The sequence below is a fragment of the Lynx rufus genome, unplaced genomic scaffold (genome assembly GCF_022079265.1).
Source record: "Lynx rufus isolate CCGP_SWC_20201006 ecotype Redwood Valley unplaced genomic scaffold, mLynRuf1.p SCAF_16, whole genome shotgun sequence".
In the NCBI taxonomy this organism is placed as follows: domain Eukaryota; kingdom Metazoa; phylum Chordata; class Mammalia; order Carnivora; family Felidae; genus Lynx; species Lynx rufus.
In genome coordinates this window covers 43,890,532-43,915,056 of record NW_025814830.1, presented here as the reverse complement: position 1 = coordinate 43,915,056, position 24,525 = coordinate 43,890,532, and the positions used below count along the sequence as shown (strand labels likewise).

The 24,525-nt window shown below is 41.3% G+C and overlaps 1 protein-coding gene across 1 annotated transcript; it reads right to left on the bottom strand.

Annotated features, from left to right (window-relative positions):
- Nucleotides 1-2,662: 2,662 nt before the first annotated feature.
- Nucleotides 2,663-10,559, bottom strand: LOC124510764 (zinc finger protein 19-like). The gene is given in 5 exon segments (XM_047077411.1): nucleotides 2,663-3,900; nucleotides 7,008-7,121; nucleotides 7,677-7,781; nucleotides 7,784-7,802; nucleotides 10,536-10,559. Coding segments are annotated over 5 exon segments (1,029 nt in total). The 3' UTR covers nucleotides 2,663-3,133.
- Between the last annotated feature and the right edge of the window lie 13,966 nt (nucleotides 10,560-24,525).

The window sequence follows — 24,525 nt, the reverse complement described above, 5'->3', positions numbered from 1 at the left end:
CCGCATAGTCACTCACATTTTATAAGTCTGAGTGCATACTACTCTGGTCTCTTGATATTTAGAGAGAAATTTACTAGAATTTTGCATATGAATTTCCCTGACCAAGACTCTAATCCAATGTCCTTAAGACCTTTGAATGAGGAAAAGCTAGCCATCCTGAAATCTTCTTTTTGCTTAAATAGTCAGTAATTTCCACTCCCAGTTGTCTAGTCTCTTGGTGAGTCTTCAGGGTTAATAAATAGCTAATCGGTGCAGGCCTATTGTACCACTTACAAGAAAATGTATACTCATTATCAAACATAATTATCTTAAAGCTTCAGCCACTCCTCAGATTCCACTGGGAGCCACCTTCTCCCCTGGTCACCTCATGACCTGAATACCCAGCTCTCCCTCTAACTCCTTTGTTACCTGTCTTTAACAGCACTGCAAGATCAGGGGACCCGGGTTATAGTGTGTGATCATGGCACATTTGCTGTTATTCCTGACTTTAAAGTAGGGGGGAAAATATCAACTTCCCTCCCAGCTCTCTAAAAAGCCTAGGACTGAAGTTCTAGTGGGACTTCAATTTCATGCACGAAGTCATTTTTGCCTTGGCTACCCAAAAACGTACAGCTAAACTCAATGTTTTGTCGCAGTGTCTACAATGAGAGAGGATTTGATGTGGATTACTTCCTTACAGCTGAAAACATACTGAATAGTGATGGAAAGAATGCCTTCCTTCCAAGATTGAGCACAAAGCAGGTATGTCTGCTCTTACCACTACTATTCAACACCATACTGGGAGTCCTAACAAGTGCAAGAAGGCCAGGAAAAGAAAGAAAGGGAATAGATTGAAAAGGAAGAAATAAAACTGCTACTATTTGCAAGAGGACAAAACTGCCCACAGAGAAAATCCCAAAGAATCTACACAATCTCCTAGAATGAACAAGTGAGTTTAGCAAGGTCACAGAATCAAAGTCAAGGTACAAAAAGAAAAAAACAATTGTTGGAAACTGAAATTTCTTTTTTCTTTTCTTTTTTTTTTGGTGGAGAACGTGGGCATTGATCCCACCATCCCTCGCATGCCAAGCAGGAAACTGAAATTTCTGATAATAAAATTTGCTACAATACAATTTTAATAAATTTTCAAAAATAGTACCATTTACAACGCCACACAAAAAAATTACGAAATATTTAGGTATAAATCTAACAAAACATGTCTAAGATACAGCTGCTGAGAACTACAAAATAATGGCAAATGAAAGAACACTTAATAAATAGAGAGAGAAACACCGTATTCGTCGACTGAAAAACTCAATATTGTTGTCAATTCTCCCCAATTGATCTATATATTCAAAGCAATCCAATCAAAATCCCAGCAAGACCTTTTGTAGAAATCAACAAAGTGATTCAATTGTATGTCAATCATACAATAAAGCTTAAAAAGAAAAAAAAGCAGTGGAGAAAGGAGGGCAAAACCGTGTAATGGTTAGAGCATGAGCTCTGAAGTCAGACTGCCCCCGTTTGAATCTCTGCTCTTCCACTTATTAGCTGTATCTTTGGGCAAGCTACTAAACCTCCCTGTTCTTCAACTTCCTGACTGAAACAAGGTAACAGCATCTACTTCAAAGGCTGCTGGGAGGATTGAGTTAATGTGGAGTACCTAGCATAGGAAAGCACACAAAATGTTACTGGCTGTTAGCGTTTATTAAAAGGACAGCTATCACAAACAAAAGGCTAATATTCTGCAATGACTAGAACAAACAAACCTTGACTCAAGTAACTTCGACCATTTCTTTGCCTGAATCACTTTTGGTGTGTCTGCAGAATTACAAGTCCATTACTAAAAGAAGATCTCCCAGTGTCTTCTCCACTTGGGTGGATTGCTGTCAAATAAGGAGCTGGTAAAGCTGTCTTCTCAGGGCAAGATTTCAGACAGCAGGGTAAGTCTGGAATTGAGAACTGTCATGACAAGTAGTTGACAGTACAAAGTGGCATGGGAGGGAACAGGGCACAGACTGACATGCATCCAAAGAAGAGGACTGGCTCCTTATTTTTACAAAAACATACCTTGGGATCTCTCTAGATGGGTGGAGACTATTTTGATTTTCATGAGTGGGGGCAGGCAAGAGTGTTGCAAATAGTATCTAGTGGGCAGAAGTCACTGAGTAAGCTAAACATCCTACCGTGCATAGGATAGCGCCAACAAAAAACTATCAGGTCCCAAATGCTGATAGTGTCAAGTTTGAGAAACCCTGCTTTAGATGGATAACCCAGGCCATTTCTTTGGTTATAAGGTAATGGCAGACATGCTATTCTAGGCATTATAAGGACAAATGTCAAGCTTTTGCATGTAAATATATGAGTAATAGAAACATACAGATTTTGTCAACCAACAAATTTAAGAATGCCAAGGAGCATATATTGAAAATATTTTAAACAGGATACATTATCTGGGTAAAAGTCAGGGCTAATAATTTGTAAGTGTCAGTAAGAAATTATAAATTACAGGGGCACCTGGGCTCAGTCAGTTAAGCATCTGACTCTTGGTTTCAGCTCAGGTCATCTTAAATTCGAGTCCTGCTTCAGGCTCCACAATGAGAGCACGGAAACTGGGATTCTCTCTCTCTCCCTCTCTCTCTGCCACTCCCCCATTCTCTCTCTGTCTCAAAATATATTTAAAAAATTAAAAAATTATAAATTAGCAATATTGACTCAAGAAGAAATAGACAATGTAACTGGCTCAATGCCACAGAAAGAACTTATAAAGTAGTAAACATCTCTTCTCTTCTACTACCCCCAACAAAAGCAACTGGCCCAGCCAGCTTTATTAGGTGGATTTTTTTTTTTTTCCAGATTTCCAAGGAACAGATAACTGCTAGGCTTCTGAAACTGTTCCAAAGCACAGAAGAAGAACAGCCTCATAGCTACTTCTAGCAATGCTGTATGAGTCAATTCCCAAATCTGGAGAAAGATGGAAAAATGGATGTACCTGGTCACCTGAACCTATCATTGTGGCAGAGGGAAGGAAGAGGATAGATGGGCTAGACTAGACCACAAGTACCACCCTTGCAGTGGGGAACAGAGCCACACCTATACCACAACAATTGTTGAGCGAGGGAAGAGTAGCTTTCCAAAAAAAGGAAGGCAGTAATTACCATGAAAAGGGGGTAAAAAATGCTGGGAGGCCAAAGGAACCAAGGTCCAGGACAGGCTTCTCCCTAGGGTGGGCACACTCAGGATGATGTAGCTGAGAGGAAGTCCTAAAGGTTTTCCCACACTTGAGACACTCGTATGATTTCTCTCCACTGTAGATTCTCTGATGCTGACTTAGTGTTGACTTAACAGTGAAAGTCTTTCCACACTTCTTACCCTCATAAGGTTTCTCCCCAGTGTGGATTCTCTGGTGTATAACCAACTCAGAACTACTGGGGAAGCCATTTCCACACTCCTTGCAGAGATAAGGTCTGTCCCCACTGTGGATTCTCTGGTGCCTGATTAGATTGGCACTATTCTTGAAGGCTTGCCCACATTCTTCACACTGATAGGGTTTCTCTCCAGTGTGGATTCTCTGGTGCCGAATTAATGAAGAATTGCCATTAAAGGATTTCCCACACTCCTCACATGGGTAGGGTTTCTCCCTAGTGTGGATTCTCTGGTGTCTAACATAGTAAGAAAAAAAGCTGAAGCATCTCCCACATTCCTCACATCTGAAGGGTTTCCTTGCACAGAAGATTCTCTCATCCTTTCTTTTAATATTTTTCGTTGTGGAGATTTCCTGGTGTTTCTCCAGTTCACATGTTCCTGGAAATTCACTTTCCCGAGAAACACTCTGTAGCAGCCCACGTGATATCATCACATTTCTTTCTTCAGAAATTCCCTGTGTTGATGTGGACTCACTGTCAGTGTTGGTCTCAGCATCTGACATGAGAAATGGAAGACACATGCCACCTGAGAATTATACTAGAAACAACAGAGCACTGAAATTATAGGACCTTTAGAGATTACTATTCCAACCTCCGTGTAGCCTGCCAGAAATATAAACCTATTAAACTGGAAGAGCTAAATATGACAGAGGCCGAAAATAGAAGCTGTGGAACAGGAAATGAGATTTTGAACCCAGGTCACTACACTTTCCAACAATGAAGACTACTTCCTAAGCTTCTCCAGACCTTCATGTCCCTATTAACTTGTGACTTCATAGTACTTAAAAGCTTGAAAATGCTCATGGAAGAAGCAGCACGGGATCTAAGAACAAGAGGCAACATCTGATGGGCTACAAGAGTTGAGTGTATGCCATCTAACTGTTAGAAATGGCTGCGGGTGTGCTGTTGTTGGGACTCAAAACGTGTCTGCTCAGCTAGTCAGAAAGGGGACAATTTGCTTTGAGGCAGGAGACTGCACAATGCCCCCTTTTTCATAGTGAGGAACAGGAAAACCTCAGGTGAGAAACAGACAACAATAACAGCCTGTCCAGTGACATTTGTATTTCCAAAGACTGGAAGATGACATTTTAATTAAGTTTGTTAAAATTTGATCCATTTTTTTTAAACTTTTGAGTTCAATTTCATATTTAAGTGTTGATCTTTATCAATCTGTACTCTTGTTAATTAAACATTAGTACGCTAAAAGCAGATATTAGCATTTTTATGCCTTTTGCACAATAAAATTATGTGCAGAATGCTTGTTCATCTTTCCTTTTCTTTACAAATTAGCTGCCCTTGATCTTAAACCACTAGAACATAAGCTTCAGGAGAGCAGGGGCTTTGTTTTCTTTCTTGCTGTATCCTGGGTGTCTTGAGCAATTCTTGGCACACAGTAGGTACTAAATAAATACAATAAAATAAATGATTGAATAACTGCTACTGTGTATACACAAGCATACAACTTATATACTGCAATAATAAAATTATTATGGCTCAAAAATAATTGTATCTATGTTATAATGGCTGATCTACTTGTTTTGGTTAATATTTCCCTTTTTCAAAATGTTTTTTAAGATTATTTATTTTGAAAGAGAGAGTGAGCGGGGAAAGGGCAGAGAGAGAGTGAGAGAGACAATTCCAAGCAGGCTCCACGCTGTCAGCACAGAGCCTGAGGCAGGGCTCGAACTCACCAACCATGAGATCCTAACCTGTTCCCAAACCAAGAGTCAGATGCTTAAGTGACTGAGCCACGCAGGTGCCCCTGAGAAGTTCTATTTTAATAGGGAGTGGGGGTTATCTACCAAGTTCTCTGTGTGTGTGAATTTGAGTGGGCTTCTTCAGAAGGGAAGTGCTGGGACACAGGAACAAGGAGACAGATGAAACTGTGAACAGCAAAATAATCTGAAGCACAGTGACCAGAATAATGTGGAACCTGGAAGTCAATTCTCAATTTCTCTTGCTGTTTGGTAAAAAGCAAGTGTCACATTATCCAGATTAGAATAACAGATGACAAGGAAACCCTTCTCCTTCCCTGACACCCTAGAACCCTATCATTCGACTGATCAGGTTCCCCACAGCGGTTCTTCCAGGCAATCACAACTTTCCCTAAAGCCCCACCTGCTCCCTTACCTAACTCTCCAGTCACTGCCACCTCTTCCTCACTGGGAAAACCAAGACGGCCTCAAAGGTGCTCCTCAACCTCCTCGCGCTCCACTCCCACACGGTGGCGCCCATTTCCCACCTTCCCTTTAGGGCTGCGCCTCTCCTCTCCGGGCAGCTCTTCCCACTCCTCTAGCGGAGCTCAGCAGGTACTTCCTCTCCCTTCTCCCCTTTCACTTCTTACTTTCGCTATTCAGGTCCAATGGAGGGTAGTTATCTTTCCCAGACTAGCTTGATTTTTCTTTTTAATTGGCTGAGAACCACTAGTGGGTCATGAAATAGATGTAGCGGATTGTGAGCAGAAATCTTTCACTCAAAAATAAAAATATTTTATTTAACCCAATATATCCAAAATACTGTTTCAACATAAAGTCAACATAAAAATTATAAATGAGATCATTTATACTTTTTTTGTACTAAATCTTCAAAATATGGTATTTTATACTTTTAGGACATTTCACCTTGAATTAGCCCCCCTTCAAGTGCTTAAGAGTAATTTAATAAAGCACACATAGCTAGTGGCTACCATGTTAACAACACAGAAGTCAACAAAAGGAAGTCCTACTTAGGCTTTCAGTCCTAAGCCTCATGTTCTTTTTCTTTTTAAAGTTCATCTATTTTGGGGGGTGGGTTGGGGCAGAAAGTGAGAGAGACTCCCAATCAGGCTCTATGTTGACTACTGATCAACACAGAGCCCGACGCAGGGCACCCCCTAAGCCACATGTTCTTGAACGCTAACTTAAAAAGAAGAATAAATGCTCACAGGTGGACCTCAGAAATATCCATTTTAAAATAACACTCCCCAGATAATTCTCCTGCACATCAAACCATGAAGCTCTTCACAATTTTATGGTGATATACATGATTAGGGTGTAGTGATATCTCACTGTGGTTTTAAATTGCATTTTCCTAATGGCTAATGTCAAGCATCTTTTCATTTCTGTGTTCTCTTTGGTGAAACATCTCTTCATACCCTTCACACATTTTCTAACCGCCTATTTGTTTTTATTGCTGAATTTGAGAGTTGTTTATATACTCCAAATTCTAGTCCTTTTCCAGACATTATATTATGCCAGAAATTATATTGGATCTTTTATTATTCCCTTCCTCCAGCCAGACTATCTTCCCTTCCCACTCCTTCTGCAATGCATTCTTACATGCTGAACACAGAACACATGGCCTGCCACTGAAGGAGTGTTACCTGATCTTCTAAGTGAGAAGTCCTCTGACCTCTCCTGCTGTGTCCCATAGCCTGCTGCGTATATACCACCAGCACTTAACACATTCTCTCCGTTTTAGCTCTCTACATCGGTCTCCATAACTAGTATCCTTCAGAGCTTCTCCAAGAAGTTCCATTTTGGCACACAGCAAGTGCTCTAAAACTTGCAAACCATGCATCCAACAAAGGACTGTGGTTGATGGTTCTAAACCTGCCTCACCTACCTTGACAGACATCATTGGTACTCTCTGCAGGTGGATCATCCTGTGTCTCCAGGCCCCAAGACAAATCCCCTTCCTCCAGAAGTGACATCAGGGCAAGTCTGCAAACAGGGTATCCTGCAAAGGAGGAAGAAAATGGTGCTGGAGGGGAGTTCGCGTTAGTGCTCCTGAGGTACCCTGTAACCTTGTGTCTACAGTCGGAGGAGGAAACCCCAAAGCAGCTCAGTAAGGATAAGGCCCACAGAAGTGGGCTGGAGGGTGGGGAATTTTTGATCAAGAGAAACTAAGCATTTGTGACCTCTTCGTAAAAAACCATGCAGAGTTTGTCGTGAGATCCTGTAAGACATTGCAAGCACGGAAAAGCAATGAGGGATGTCTTCCTTAGATCACAGGGAGAGCTGAAGGCATGAACTTCAACAGAAGATGTTTCTTTCCCACAGTGCCCTCCACAGAAGCCCTATGATGGGAACTGTTCTCACCAGAGAATGGCCAAACCCACATTAGACCCAAAGTAACCTCAGACTTCCCCCTCCATCCCTGCCTGACATATTCTGGGGCTGAGGGTTTAGGAATTTTTGCCCCTGCAAATATGTGAAAGGTTGTGAGATTTGTGTCACAATCCACCCTACCCTTGTCCAATGAGTCTGAGTCCCAAAGGCAAAGTGGCCTTACCCAGGGAAGTTAAGTTCCCATAATTTGTCAGCATCACTTCCCTGTACAGGTCCCTTTGTGCAGAAGAAAGGCCAGCCCATTCTGTCCGGGTGAAGTAGATAGCCAATCCTCGAAGGTCACCACCTCCTAAAACAAGAGGTTCCTGCTGCACCAGAGCCAATCCTCTGGCTCAGAGCCAGAGTGTGGGGCCCAGGGGACAGTGTAGGGGCTGAGAGAGAGTCCCGTGATGGGCAGGAAATGAGGAGTGACAGGACACAGCCCTGAGTGCTGATGAATGACCACACCTATAGCCAGCAACTCCAAGACTGCCTTCACTATCAGAGCCTCTTCTAACTGCACATGAGACTATTACAAGAGACAATGTCACAACACAGAAAACTAAAACAGAATATCTTTTACAAATTCACCCTCCTGAAGTAAACCCTCATCATTTCTGCGCATGCTCTTCTGGTCTTTCAGATACTCCATGAACAGATGATTGGACTCCAACTGTACCTCTCATGGGTGACATCCCTCAATGTCCCTGCTACCTGTCCTCACTTTACTGATGAGAGTCCAGCCCATCCATCCTGCTCTCTGCACTTACCCAGAGTCCTGCTGTGTGTCCACATCTGTCTGCCCTACCCCAATCCTCACACCCACCTACTGGGAACAGTCATGGTTTGTCAGAAAGGGCCCTGTTCCCTGAAACCTTCACCTGATGCACAACCTGGCTGTGCCACCACCCCTCCACCCTTAGCAAAAGGGGGCTGTGCTGCCCCTGCTTGAGCCCCTCCAGCAGAAAGGACTCTGGTGTTAGAAGAGCATCCTCACCTCCAGGGAGTCTTCCTAGGACAAAGTGTTTCCTGATTCTGCTTCTAGGTGGCTCTTTGGCTATCTCTCTTTATATTTCTCAAATATTATGTCCTCCATCAACCAAAATGCCTACCAGCCCAAAGTCTTCCTTCTCAGACAGCACCAATGTGGTCCTTCTCGTCTCCCTGGTGCCTTCCCCTTGTGGACATGATCCTCCCTCCAAGGTCTCACATGGCCCTGGCATCAGTCACATGCCTGCCTCAGATGCCCTAGTGATCTACATGTCAGTTATGTTCCTGACATGTCCAATTCTGAACTTGTCACCCTCCCTAAAATGGCTACTTCTAATTCATATGACCTGCCTAGTACAAGGAGAAACAAACACTAAGTGCTCAAACCTGATGCTGGTCATTATCTTGATCCTCTGTCTCAGTCAGTAGCACCACTTTCAGCTTCGTCTTCCTGGCTGGAAACCTGAGCATCATTCTCAACTATCCCCCTAGCCACTGCTTAGTTCTGGTAAGCAATCAGCAATCAAATGCTGCCAATTCTATCCCCTAAATATTTCTTGGATCTGATGCCTATGCAACATCATTAATCACCACATAATTCAAGTCCTCAGCAACTGTCCTTTGGACCAAGGCAATGGTCCCTAACTCCAGGTTTATCACCCAAGTCCACCTTCTGTCCAACACCTATTACGATCTTTGTAAAATGCCAATCTGACTTCAACTCTCTGGGTTAAAGCTCTTAGATGGATCATCATACAACAACAAACTCAAATTCAAGAACCTGAGCCTGAGCTCTATAGGCAATAAATGTCAGATGACAAGAAAGCCCAAGACAAGACAAAGGAAACTATTGACAGGCTCTGCTGACAATATCCAGGAAGGGGATGATAAAATCAGGAGAACCATACAGAGAAGAGACAAATGGTTGCTGAGACAGGAAAAACAGGATTTGGATTGAATGGACAAGGTGACAAAGGAAACTGAACAGTCAATAATGACTAAAAATCTAAAAATGGTGACCAGGGATGGTGGCATGGGGATACTAGCAATTGGCAGAAGTGCAGGAGGAATGGGAGGAGCAAGGGATACAATGACTTGTGCTTTGATGTGTTGAGATTAGGCTTCCAGGCAAAGCGATATTAGCCAAAAGGAACCCACAGACAATGGATGATCTGGGAACGGTACTTGGGATAAGATCACAGATGCTGAGATGTGACATAGAGAAGTCCCAAGAAGACAGAGCCCATCAAGCAGCACTCAACAACCCACCACGCTGCAGAGCTGAAAGGCACCTGGCAGAATCTTTTTCCCTAACCTGGAATGAATAGCATTCCTGCCATCTGACAGATGAGGTCAGCTGAGGCACAAAGAGGTCAAGTGATTAGCTCAAAGTTACAATGCCCTGGAGGGCTGATGGGGAAATTACTTTGAAATTTCCTATCACCTAGTACCACGTTTCATATTGCAGCATGCTGCTTCCCTCAACTGACTCTCAAGACAGACATTCATTTAAAAAAAAAAAAAAGAGAGAGAGATAGACATTCACGTGCCCTTCCTGAACCAATTCTTTCGTCACTGATCCTGAACCCCCAACTTCGCTCTCTTTTTGGAAGACAAATGGTATAGGCCCCCTTCTTTTCTTCCTCTTACCATCCCTCTGGTCCTGCCTCCCAAGAACCTTGCAACCTTGTTAATCTTGAACACTCCCACCAAACACTGGATATCTCCACCATCAGCCTGAGTCCCATATCTCACGGATCCCTCTGTGGGGGTCCCTACTGAACCTGGGGGCCCTCCAGATCAGCAGAGATCCTGGCAGTGCATGAGGCTGTACTTCTGATTCCTACTCTCTCTAGCCATCTCCAGCCATTGTTTCCTGCACCCTGGAGTCTCAGTCTGTCATCATCAGCTCTCTCCCCGAGCATCCAGTCCCACTGTGAGGATGAACAGGGGCATCTGCTTTGGCTCTAACGCTTTTGCCAGAATTGACCCTCTTATCTCTCATTTCACTGAAATAAGATTTCTTGAAGGATCTGAGGGAATCTCAGCTCACCTGGTGCCAGGCCTTCAGGCGCATGGCTGCCATCACCTGAGCTCCCTCTCAATGAAAGGCGGGGGCTGAGGGAAGAAGAAGAGAACCAAGAGTGAGATTGACCCAGGCAGTGACTTTCCTTTAAACTTGCAAGCCTGCATTAGCTGCTAATAACAACTGACATTCACTCTACCTTGCAATGTGACAGCTTCAGAGCTCAGCACTTTCCATTCATTATAGTACTAGCAGATATGTAAAACTATTGTCCTCATTTTGGCAAAAAAAAAAAAAAATAAATGAGACTTAGAGGGTTTCAGTAATTATCTTAGGCCACAAGAGCTGTATTCATAACCACTAGGTAGTGTTATCTTTCCTAGGTAAAACAATACAGTGGGGCAAAAATACATACAAACAAAAGCAAAACAAATCAAACCTTAAAAAAAAAAAAAAAAAGCCAAGGGAGCACATGGGTGGCTCAGTTAAGCATCTGACTCTTGATTTCAGCTCAAATCATGATCTCATGGTTTTGTGAGTTTGAGCCCAGCTTTGAGTTCTGTATACTGACCGCAAGGAGCCTGCTTGGGATTCTCCCACTCATTCTCTCTCTCTGCCCATCCCCAGCTTGTGCTCTATCTCTCTAAATAAATTAAAAAAAAAAAAAAAGCCAAGAATAAACTTAATAAAAAACATTACATTACAAGGGCACCTGGGTGGCTCAGGTCATGATCTCACAGCTCATGAGTTCAAGCCCCACATCAGGCTCTGTGCTGACAGCTAAGAGCCTGGAGCCTGCCTCAGATTCTGTCTCTCTCTCAGCCCCTCCCCTGCTCATGCTCTGTCTCTGTCTCAAAAATAAATTAAACATTAAAAAAAATTTTTTTAATATGAGAAACATAACAAATTCATGTAAAGAAAATAAAAAATATTACTGAGAAACATAAATGAAAAGGCAAAACATGATCCTGGATGGAAACAATCAATACTAAACTTTTTGTAAACGCTGACCTTCCTACAAACTAAGATACATATTTAGTTATAGCTTCCTTTCATTAAGAGCTTGTACATGCTCAGCACCATGCTTAAATGCTTTATACACATCTTCTCATTTAACCTCACAATATTCTTTTAAATGAGATTTAGGTTTTTGGGTCATTCCCCACCCACCGACCTCTCCAAACAGATGAGTAAACAGAAGCTAAAAGATTAAGGCACTTCACTAAGTTCACACAAAGAATAGATGGTCAAACTTGGATTTTATGCCAAGTTTGCCAAATTTCAAGAGCCATACTTGGTTGTTTTTTTGTTTTTGTTTTGTTTTTCTAATTTTAGAAAGAGAGAGAGAGTATGAGCGGGTCAAGGGGAGAGACAGAGAGAGAGAGAGAGAGAGAGAGAGAATCTTAAGCAGATTCCACACCCCGCTTGGTGCCCAATCCCACAACCCTAGGACCATGACCTAGGCCAAAATCAAGAGTCACTCGGGGCGCCTGGGTGGCGCAGTCGCTTCACCGTCCGACTTCAGCCAGGTCACGATCTCGCGGTCCGTGAGTTCGAGCCCAGCGTCAGGCTCTGGGCTGATGGCTCGGAGCCTGGAGCCTGTTTCCGATTCTGTGTCTCCCTCTCTCTCTGCCCCTCCCCCGTCCATGCTCTGTCTCTCTCTGTCCCAAAAATAAATAAAAAACGTTAAAAAAAAAAAAAAAGAGTCACTCAACTGACTGAGCCACCCAGGCACCCCAGGTAATTCTTTTTCTTACCACACACATGTACTACTATTTAAATTTGCTTAGGTAGTTCAATTTTATTTATTTTATTTTTATTAAAAAATTTTTTTAACATTTGTTCAGTTTTGAGAGAGACAGAGTGTGAGCAGGGGAGGGGCAGAGAGAGAGGGAGACACAGAACCCCAAGCAGGCTCCAGGCTCTGAGCTGTCAGCACAGAACCTGATGCCGGGCTCAAACCCATGAACCGTGAGATCACAACCTGAGCCAAAGTCAGAGGCTTAACCGACTGAGCCACCCAGGTGCCCCTAGGTAGTTAAATATTAAAACCAATTTTTTTCAATGTTTATTTATTTTTTATAGAGAGACACACAGAGCAGGAGCACGGAAGGGGCAGAGAGGGAGGCACAGAATCCACACTAGCGTCTAGGCCCTGAGCTGTCAGCACAGATGTGGCTTGAACTCACGAACCGCGCAATCACAACCCTAGCCAAAGTTGGACACTCAACTGACTTAGCCACCCAAGCGCCCCTAAACCCAATTTTTAAAAGTTCCAACTTGAGGAATTTATCTGAGATGTGTCCAAAGATTTCTGCTCATAAGCATTCACCACAGTTATTTCTTATATGAAAAAGGTACAAAGTTAAATATCCAACAATTTGGTACAAATCAGAAACAACAAAGTAGTCATTAAAAATCACGCTGTGGTGGGGTGCCTGGGAGTCTCAGTTGGTTGAGTGTCCTACTCGATTTCCACTCAGGTCATGATCCTAGTGTCATAGGATCAAGCCCCATGTCTGGCTCCACGCTGGGCATGGAGCCTGCATAAGATTTTCTCTACTCTCTCTTGCTTGCCTCTCCCTTGCTTGCACTCTAAAATTAAAAAAAACAAAAAAACAAAAAAACCCCACAAATCATGCTGTAGAATATTTCACAACATAGGAAAATATTCAAATGCAGGTGAAAAAATTTCATATTTCAACTTTCAAGTGTGTAAAAATCATACATATGTACTTATATCTACAAAACCATTCAACAGATAAAATTTTAAAACAGTATCTCTGAATGGTAGTCTTATTGATGATTTTTATTTTTTCTTTCTGCCACTTTATTTCCCTAATTTTTTAACTAGAATTAGTTTTTTAATTAAAAGAAATGTCATAACACAAGTATTAAATGGCTGAATGGGTCCCAAATATGTCCTAGCATATGCTGTTCCCCCTGCCTCTAATAGCCTTTCCCGACTTGCCCCCTTTCTAACCTGTTAACAACTCCTTTTCACAGCTTCAGATCTCAATTGGAAAGTCATATCCTGGAAGATCCAAATTAAGTCAGATCTGCTGGACATGTATTCTTTTCTTACATCAAGTATCTTACACTGCAATTACAAATATATTTGCTTGCCCTCTCAGTCAATGTTTACTGAGGTATACTCTGTGCACGGGAATTTGGTTAGCACTAGGGATTCAAACACAGGAAAGAAACTTCTTGTTCTCGTGTGACTTGCACTAAAATAAGTGTGAGGTTACAACTGTGTTAAGTGCTAAGGTATATATGGTGGTCTGCAACCCCATGATGATGTCAACAGTGCTACTGAAAGCAGGGGGAATGCCCTAACCGAGGAAGACTTGAGAAGTGGAATTAACTAGCCCACAACAGCGGCGGCGGGGGCTGGGGAACATACTGAACGAAAGAACCACGTTTTACAAGGCCAAGGAGCCTGTAACAGGGGAAGGGGAGTGGGCTGTAAGACCGAGGATGAAGAAGCTGCGGGACGCCAAGCCAAGAGGGCCCGTGAATATTCGGAACGTGCTTCTGCCCAAAATCAATGGGGTCATTATGACCAGGGGCAGAGGTATGATCAGAATTTATTAATATCCACTTCCCCATTGGGCTGAAAGTTCCCTGCGGCTGTCTCACTGATTGCTGCATCCCCGGAACCTGAACTACACTGCACTTAATAAGCGCTCAGTGGGGTAACGGACTAGAACTGTAGCATGTGGGTCATCCGAGGGGGCTACATTTTCCACTGGCGGCCCACACCCTCAACCCCCATTTCCTTATGCGGTCGCGGCGACGAGTGAAGGGAGTGCGGGGAAGGGTGGGACAGCTCGCAGACCGCCTCGTTCTCCTCGAGAGCCACGCCATCACCCGACTCCATTCCAGGTAGGCCTCCCCCAGAGGCCTCGGGAATCTAGGAGCAGCCAGCCTGGGGCGCGGGACAGAAGGCGCTCGTTCTGCACTCACCTCCCGCAGCCGGCGGCTGCCGGCGGACTGCTGGCATAGGGCAGGAGGCGCGCCAGAAGTGCGTCATCGCCCGGCGCGTCTCTCGCTCCGCGCTTCCTTCCCTCTAGGATTCTGGCGATTTTTCGGGTTTCTTCCGGTTCCCTCTGGGCCGACCCCTAGGAGGAGGCAGGCGTCTCTCTCGGAGGAGCTTGCGGTCGCACAGCCTTTCAACCTTCCCACCGGGTAGAGGAAACCAAAGGTCATCCTGGACGAGCGCTAGCATCTGGGGATTCTCTTATTTGGCGGTACACAAGCTGGTTCTGCTCATTGGATCAAGTTGGATTTCATTGTAGATCTATCGAGTTTTAACTGCAGTGTGAAAAATGGATTTAAGTTAGGCAGGAGAGCAGTTAGGAGGCTATTAAAAGGGCTTAGGCACAATAATGAAGAGCAGAGGCAGTATTATTCATAACTCTGCCGTTAACATTTATTACAAGCTATTCTGCAACGGGAATCAGCTGTAACTACAGACGCACACAAGTACGGTTATATGAATACATTTACTTAGCCTTCTAGATGTACCTCTTTAGATATTAATCATTACATATTCTTAATTTCTTATTACGCATCATCAGCGCCCAAACTGCTCCAAAATCGACAATGTTTATTCTGTCTTAGTGCCCTTGGCTTGACAAAGAACAAAATGTTAGGAGATTTGCCTTCTTCACCCCCAAATCTATTATACCACTGAGGGAACTGAATCCTAGGAAGATGAAATATCAGAGATCTCACGGTGATGTAGGAGGCTTCTTGGCTATCTTTGCATTATGACACTGACTTTTATCTCTCATTGTCCTCAGTCACTGAAGCCTTAACATCACTTGGGCATCTGCAAACGCTTCCAGTCCTACATCTCCATAGACAGATAAATAGCACGTCCTGATGAGGTCTGACTATAGGCTCTGTGATTCAGTTCAAATTCAAATATGTAGTAACAATACAAAGGGAACTTTGACTCTAGGCAGACTTCTGCCTAGTCTATTGCTCTGATACAACCAGGCTTCTAGCTGGTAACTACTCATGTTCTTGGAGCCTCAGGAGATGCACTTGATGAAACTTTTAGTGAAACAATACAGACACACACTATAGCACAGTTTGACAAAGAGATGGAAAATACAAATGAAGTGAAGAAACATGAAGAACAAAATCAGAATATCCATTATACAGCTAATAAAGATCCAAAGGAAGAGAATAGTAAGTAGGAGAACAAGTGATGCAGATATAGGGAAGTGGGTACTCGTTTGTTCTTGAGAATGTGAATATACTGATGTTTGGAGAGCAACTGGGGAATATCACATAAAATTGACAATGCATATGCACTAGGACCCTGTAGGTTATATTCCTATAACCTTAAAAACTTGCACACAAGCACATGGAGGCATATGTAAAAAAAAAATATATATATATATAAGCCCCCAAACTTTCATTCAGTTTTGGTCAAAACTTTGTTGATACCATAAATCACAAATAACAAGGGTATTTAATGAGAAATCTTAAAGGAATGAACATTCTTATACATGCTTTTGAGAAATCAATGCCTATGTTTTTCTGAAGAAGCACTTAAAAATATTACATACCATTTACCTAAAGGCATTAAAAAGAGAAGCGTTAAAAAGAGAAGCGTTAGCCAGATGGGATGCCAGTGTAGTCTGAGTTCAATCAATGCATACTATATGTGGTAGATACTGTGGAGTGGCTCACTTAACATTGTTTCCAGCCTTCTTCTGATGTGCCTTTCTATACTACAAGATGGAAAGCTAAACACCAAATCTCCCATATTCTTGTGGCTGGGCTTCTGGGTAGGTTCCACTGATAGATGTATTCATGCAGGATTAACTTTCGTGATTCAAGTGATGCAGTTCACCACAGAGGCAGCATGGTTCAGAAGCCCCCAACTGTTATCTAGAAGGCAGCTTCAAATCTATTGCAGGAATCATAGCACCTTTGACCTTTGATGGAATAGACCTGCAGTGTTGCTGTGGGAGTCATTCCCAGAAATTTACCTAAAATTTATTTCTTCAACCTCCCCAATTATTTTATAAGCTTCTAAAACCATGTAATAAATCTGGTTTACTTAAACTCTGACAAACACACACTGTGTCTTATTATAATGAATTTGAGTTTCTGTCTAATGCCTCCATTAATAAAGAGAAAGCTCTACTACTGACTACATAAGTTTTATATTTGCCTCCAAGAGAACCTACTTTAGATGACAAGATTATGATATGATTACTGCAAACTTTTTTTTTAAACATATTTGTTGAGGGAAATTGTTTTAGCACGCTCTACTTGCTAAACAAAAAAGCACTTGTTGGGGCCCCTGGGTGGCTCAGTTGGTTAAGGGTCCGACTTCAGCTCAGGTCATGATCTTGTAGTCTGTGAATTCAAGCCCTGTGTTGGGCTTTGCGCTGACAGCTCGGACCTCGGAGCCTGGAGCCTGCTTCAGATTCTTTGTCTCCTACTCATACTCTGTCTTTCTCGCTCTCAAAAATGAATAAATGTTAAAAATTAAAAAAAAAAGTACTTGTTAGTACATGCTTGTTGTAGGAAATTGAATTTATTCATTTAATATGTAATGAACACACTACATCTACTAATTTCTTTTTTTAATTGATTTATTATTATTATTTTAATTCACATCCAAGTTTGTTAGCATATGGTGCAACAGTGATTTCAGGTGTAGATTCCTTAATGCCCCTTACCTATTTAGCCTATTCCCCCCTCCCAGAACCCCTCCAGTAACCCTCTGTTTGTTCTCCATATCTAAGAGTCTCTTATGTTTTGTCCTCCTCCCTGTTTTTATATTATTTTTGCTTCACTTCCCTTATGTTCATCTCTTTTGTCTCTTAAAGTCCTCATATGAGTGAAGTCATAGGATATTTGTCTTTCTCTGACTAATTTTGCTTAGCATAATACCCTCCAGTTCCATTCACGTAGTTGCAAATGGCAAGATTTCATTCTTTTTGATTGTCAAGTAATACTCCATTGTGTGTGTGTGTGTGTGTGTGTGTGTGTGTGTGTGTACCACATCTTCTTTATCCATTCATCCATTGATGGACATTTGGGCTCTTTCCATACTTTGGCTATTGCGGATTGTGCTGCTATAAACATTGGGTTGCATGTGTCCCTTCAAAATAGCATACCTGTATTCCTTGGATAAATACCTAGTAGTGCAATTGCTGGGTCATAGGGTAGTTCTATTTTTAATTTTTTGAGGAACCTCCATACTGTTTTCCAGAGTGGCAGCACCAGTTTGCATTCCCACCAGCAGGGCAAAAGAGATCCTCTCTCTACATCCTCGCCAACATCTGTTGTTGCCTGAGTTGTTAATGTTAGCCATTCTGACAGGTGTGAGGTGGTATCTCATTGTGATTTTGATGTGTATTTCCCTGAAGATGAGTGACGTTGAGCATATTTTCATGTGTTGATTGGCTATCTGGATGTCTTCTTTAGAGAAGTGTCTATTCATGTCTTTTGCCCATTTCTTCACTGGATTATTTGTTCTTTGGGTGTTGAGTTTGATAAGTTCTTTATAGATTTTGGATAATAACCCTTTATCTGATATGTCATTTGCAAATATCTTCTCCCATTCTGTCAGTTACCTTTTAATTTTGCTGATTGTTTCTTCGCTGTGCAGAAGTTTTTATTCTGATGAGGTCCCAATAGTTCATTTTTGCTTTTGTTTCCCTTGTCTCAAGAGACGTGTTGAGTAAGAAGTTGCTGCTGTCAAGATCAAAGAGGTTTTTGCCTGCTTTGTCCTTGAGGATTTTGATGGCTTCCTATCTTACATTAAGGTCTTTCATCCATTTTGAGTTTATTTTTTGTGTATGGTGTAAGAAAGTCGTCTAGGTTCACTTTTCTGCATGCCACTGTCCAGTTTTCCCAGCACCACTTGCTGAAAAGACTGTCTTTATTCCATTGGATATTCTTGCCTGCTTTGTCAAAGCTTAGTTGGGCATATGTTTGTGAGTCCATTTCTGGGTTCTCTATTCTGTTCTATTGATCTAAGTGTTTTTGTGCCATACATCTACTGGTTTCTTACTGAGTTATTACCTTCATTGTCTAACTCCCCTATTATAGAAGTAGAATGAACTTACCAATTATTTTCTTTTAATTGTTTTAACATTTATTTATTTTTGAGAGAGAGAGAGCAGGAGCGGGAAAGGGGCAGAGAGAGAGGGAGACACAGAATCTGAAGCAATGCTCCAGGCTTTGAGCTATCAGCACAAATCCCGACACGGGACTCAAACCCATGAACTGTGAGATGATGGCCTGAGCTGAAGTCTGACACTTAACTGACTGAGCTACCCAGGCACCCCTGAACTTACCAACTATTAAACATGAAGACCCCTTTGCTTTGGCTTTCTCCCTATAGACCTCTTTGAGTTGGTTTAACACATACAAGGATATTCACTATGGCACTTCTGGAAATTGTAAGAGTAGGTAAGTAGGCTGTAGAGAATTATATTCATTAGTTAAAATGATCTAGAGCTAGAAGCTTCAACATGATAATCTCATAAAAATCATGCTGAGTTTAAAAAAAACATGACAAAAGGACACAGTGCAAAATGTTTTCATGTTTAAAAAATACATAAATTATAAATATATATAATATTTATGGATAATTTGATACACACTAACCCCAACATAGGTGTTTACACTGGGAGGAGGGGTAAGGGAAGGAGAAAGAAGGACAGGGGAAAGAAGAAGGGCAGGGGAAACAAGGCTTTAGTTGTGAAAGAAATATTTTTGAAATGTTGGTAAATGCCAATATTTGCTTAACCTAGATGGTGGGTACATGAAAATTGAAATATCAATTATTTCACATTGAAAACAAAAGATTTAAAAGTAGAAATAATGTCTTTATCACATTCATTACGTTTTCAGACTTTCATCCTGGAATGGACTGTCAGATGCTATATTCATTCTGCTTTAATGCTAAAGCTTTCAGATGTATTGTTAGAACTTGTTTCCAAGGGTACACCCTGGGCTGTCTAAATTGGATGTAACTCTTGTTTTACAGTCAGTGGATTTCTCACCTCTGTAATGCATAATACCATTACAACTATAGCTGAAACCTTTCACGTGCTTCATACATATAGAGGTTCTTCCTATCATCATGCCCATTTAGTTTTTCTTTAACAATATGGAATGTTTTCCTGTAGCACTTATATTGGTAGAGTTTTTCTCCAGTGTAGATACTCTGATGCGTATCAAACTGGGAGGTACTTTCAGAACTACATTTAAAGCCCTTCTCATACAACAAGCAGTTTCTAAGTTCTTCCCATGGCAGATTCCTGAATGCCCAATTAATTTTGCATTAACAATGTGGAGGGCTCTTCTCAAGTACAGGTATTCTGATATTAACTCACTTGGAAGATACACCTGAAGGCCTTCCTGCAACCACTTCACTCATAAGGTGTCTTCCCAGTGTGGATTTCCTGATGCTGGCAAAGTGTGAAGTTACATGTTTAAGAGCTTTCTCACACTTAATGGTTTCTCCCCACTGTGGATTTTTTCATGCTGAATTAATTTTGCATCGAGGCTGAAGCCTTTCCCATGTTCCTTACATTGAAATGGCTTCTCTCCAGTATGAATAAGCTGATGATTTCTGCATTGGGAGCTACATTTGAAGTCTTTCCCACACTCGTTATAGTCTCTTCCCCATGCAGATTTGTTTGATGTTGAAGATAGAATTACAACTGAAACCATCCCCATATTCCACACACAAATAAAGTTTGTCCCCATTATGGTTTCTTTGATGCCTGATTGGATTTGCATTGACATTGAAAGCTTTCCCAACATTCATTACATTTATAGGGCTTCTCTCCATTTAGATTCTTTATATCTAATATACCAAGAACTATATTTGAAATTCTTTCCACATTCTACATATTTGAAGGGTTTTTCCACAGTGTGGCTTAGTGCCAAGTTAGTTTTGCACTCATATCAAAGGTTTTTGCCACCTTCCTTACATTGATATAGCTTCAAAACTCTAGTGTGGATTTCTATGGTGCCAAGGTGGGAGTTACATCCAAAGGTTTTCTCACACTCTATACATTTGAAGGGTCTCGCTTGTACGTTCTTTGGTGCTGAATCCGTTTTGAATTAAAGCTGATGCCTTTCCCACGTATCTTACATTCACAGAACCTCTCCCTAGTGGGAATGCTCTGAAAATGATAAAATGTTTGTATATTGATTAAAATAACCTCTCCAGTGGAGACTCTCATCCTCTCCACGCCTACTGGAAAAAACTTTTATTCCCCACCATGGATATTTCCTATTGTCTCTTCAATTCATAGTCTTCTAAAAAGGTAGTTCCCTGGAAAATGTCTCTCTGGAGTTTACTAGAGAACATAATCTCTTCCTTTGCTATATTTTTTGTTGTTATGAATTCATTTGCAGTCTCGGTTCTATATTAAGAAAAAGAAAACAATATTGCACTTAAGAAATAAGTGGGAGGGAGGGGAGGGTGGGTGATGGGTATTGAGGAGGACACCTTTTGGGATGAGCACTGGGTGTTGTATGGAAATCAATTTGACAATAAATTTGATATTAAAAAAATTAAAAAATAAAAAATAAAATTAAAAAAAAAAGAATTGCTTCCGAAAAATCAACAGGATAAAAAAATCATAAGACTATTAAATATCATTGTCCAATCACCTCAACCAACCAACGACAAGCTGAGGCTGTTATAAAGGAAATATATAGTATCTTAAAAAAAGAAAATGGCCAAAGCAGAATAAACCAGGCCTTGTTGCCAGTTACATGTTCTTTCCATCATCTACAATGTACTTTCCCTCACCCTACATTTTGACCTAGCAATTCTAAGTATGTCATAGAAAAATAATTTCACATGTGCGTGAGGAAACATGTCCAACAATGTTCACTGTATCAGTTTTTCAAAACCAAAAATTCCAAACAACTTAAAATGTCCACTATTAAGACAATGGCTAAGTCAATAGCTTTATCCCACAAAAATGAAATACTAAACATTAGTGGAAATGAATGAATTAAACAATGTGTTTAAATCTCAATTACACAATGTTGAATTTTAAAAGTAAGTTTGAATTTATGCAAATTCAAAATATGCAAAATAATGTTATGATGTTTATGGAAATAAGCATATATAACAACTTTAAAAGCATCTATGGGCACAATTAACACCATATTCAGATGGTAAACTGCTTCTGGAGCCACAGAGAGAGAAATGCAATTTAATACAGGGGACTTCAATTACATCTGTAACACTTTAATTCTTAGAAACATGTGAACAAGTCATGACAAAATGTTTACATATGATAAAGCTAAGGGGAGGTACATAGATGTTTTTGATACTCTATACTTTTCTACACTTAAAATATTTCTAAGAATGTTTTAAATCTTAATAGTACCACTAGTAGAATAAAAATAGGAGAAATATCTTCATGAATAGCAAAAGATGATAAAAGAGCAAAGAAAGAGTCCAATAGCAGAAGGGACAAAATAGGACAGAAATAATCATCAAAAATTAAAAGCACTTAAGATGAGATATCAGACCAAATTTTATCACAATAAATGTAAATAGGTTAAAATACTCTTAAAAGCATCAATACATTAAATGGATGAGAAATACTCTGCCTAGATGACTGGGTTACTTTCCATAAGTACAAGGGTAAATAAGCCTGTGAATAGTGTGATTGCCTTTACCTAGACAGCCTTCACAAATGGGAGATCTTGTTTTTCTAATATCTGGAAAGCCCTTCCTCTTTTCACTGAGGACGAGACCCTATGTACTCATGAAGTATACTATCCTAAATAGAAATTACTGATTACTAATTAGTAATTACTAATTACTAACACAACAACTTAAACATAAGTGAGCTATCTTCTCACTATCCTCTTACAGTTCATATACAATACATTCTGTCCTGATATTTCTTGCCAAAGTCCAGTAATCATTAAAGACAGGGAACAATAACTTCTGTGTACCAGTTTCTCGTACCAAACTGGTGGATTTGGACACTCCAAAACAAATGGACACTTACAACAGCCTTAGTTAAAAGCTGCAGCCTTTGGTGAGAGAATCCAGGAGGCTGCTCTCCCCATTTAAAACTTTTTAAATGTTTATTTATTTATTTTGAGAAAGAGAGAGAGAGAGAGAACAAGCAGGAGAGGGGCAGACACAGAATCTGAAGCAGGCTCCAGGCTGCTAGAGTCAGCACAGAGCCCAATTCAGGGTTTGAACTCACAAACCGCAAGATCATGACCTGAGCCAAAGTTGGAGCCCTACCAACTGAGCCACCCCGGAACCAGCACTCTATATATGTTCTCCATAAGTTACAGGCTCAGCTGGCTTTGCCAGCCTCTCCAGATGTTCACAGCCTCTTTGTTTTCCAAAGTTCTCTTGATAGAAAGAAACACGTGCTTACTAGATAGGATGAGTGGAACTACTCATCTGGCTTGGGATATATCCATTCTTACTGAATCAGTATTAAATAACAGTTTATAAAAACCCACTCCAGAAGTCCCAGGAATTTCCACCAGGGAACACTTCCCAAAGAAAACTCTATCAGGGCACTGGTTCTCAAACTTGGCTGCACATTGGAATCACCTGGGAAGATTTTTAAAACATAGATGTCTGGGTCCCACCTCCTACGGCAGTGATTCTCAACTGGGTGATTTGCAAATGTCTTTTTGTTGTAGGCTTCTAGTGCATAGAGCCCAGGGACAGTGCTAAACATCCCACAATGCACAGGAAAGCCTCTCAAAGCAAAATATTACATAGTTCCGAATGTCAGTAGGGCCAACGTTGAGAAGGCTTGTTAAAGATTTGACTGTTTACGTAACAGGTTCGGCCTGGGCATGGGAATTTTAAAACCTTCCCAGGTAATTTTAATAAGCAGCAAAGTTTGAGGGGGAAAATCTCAACAGGGAGACCTGTTGCTAGAGAATATTTGAATACGTGGCTAAATTCCTTTCAACCCTTTATCACTGAGTATTAACTGGAAAGTTTCCATACCTTCCCATTTGATCATGAGTTGGGGGTTGAAGGTGGTTGGAAGGAGGAAGAGTTAGTTGCTTTTGTGAGGAACTGCAGGTTTTCCACAACATGCCAGAATGTACATCTCCACAAATGTAATTTTGCTGCTTATTATTGGCCTCACTTAGGAGTTGGCTTCCCTAGTGTAGTTCAGGAGGATCATTAACTAAGACAAACAATCACATCCCAGGAACAGCCCAGAAGGAGTTACACATGGGAGTAACAACTCCTTTGCTCCAGCTGCTGCCCTGGAGGATGACAGGGGCTTCTTTGGGGGAACCACCAGGAAGTGCCACCACAGCTGTGCAAATCCACAGGGCTCTGTTCACAAAGAACACAATGTGACTGGTGCTCCCTGGCTCCAAGGTCCCCAAAGGAAATTTTTAGACTTACCAGATTGCCTAGACCTTTAAATCAGATCCCTTTGTTTTTTAATGTTTGTTTATTTTTGACAGAGAGAGAGAGAGCACGTGCATGCATTGGGGAGGGGCAGAGAGAGAGGGAGACAGAGGATCTGAGAGGCCTCTGCACTGAGAGCAGAGAGCCTGATGCTGGGCTTGAACTCACGAACCATGAGGTCATGACCCAAGTGGAAGTTGGATGCTTAACCGATTGAGCTACCCAAGTGTCCCTGAATCAGACCCTTTTAAGTCTTTTTGCCAAATAAAAACATCCAGGTAGCTCTCTAGGTATTTATTCTGATATTTACTTATGTGATCTCAGGTAATGCTAAGGAGAATGTGTGTGTGTGTGTGTGTGTGTGTGTGTGTAGTATGTGTATATGTATATGTATACATTATAATATGAAAGTGTTTTTAATGAAACCAGTTTCACATTATACATACAAACCTGCAACTTGCTTTTTTCATTTCACTTTCTATACTGTCCATGTCACAGGTCCAGACATGTAGATACATTATTCCATTTAACACTGTAGAGTATTACACTGCGTGGGACTGACAGCTTCTGAAATACAGGCAGAAAGAA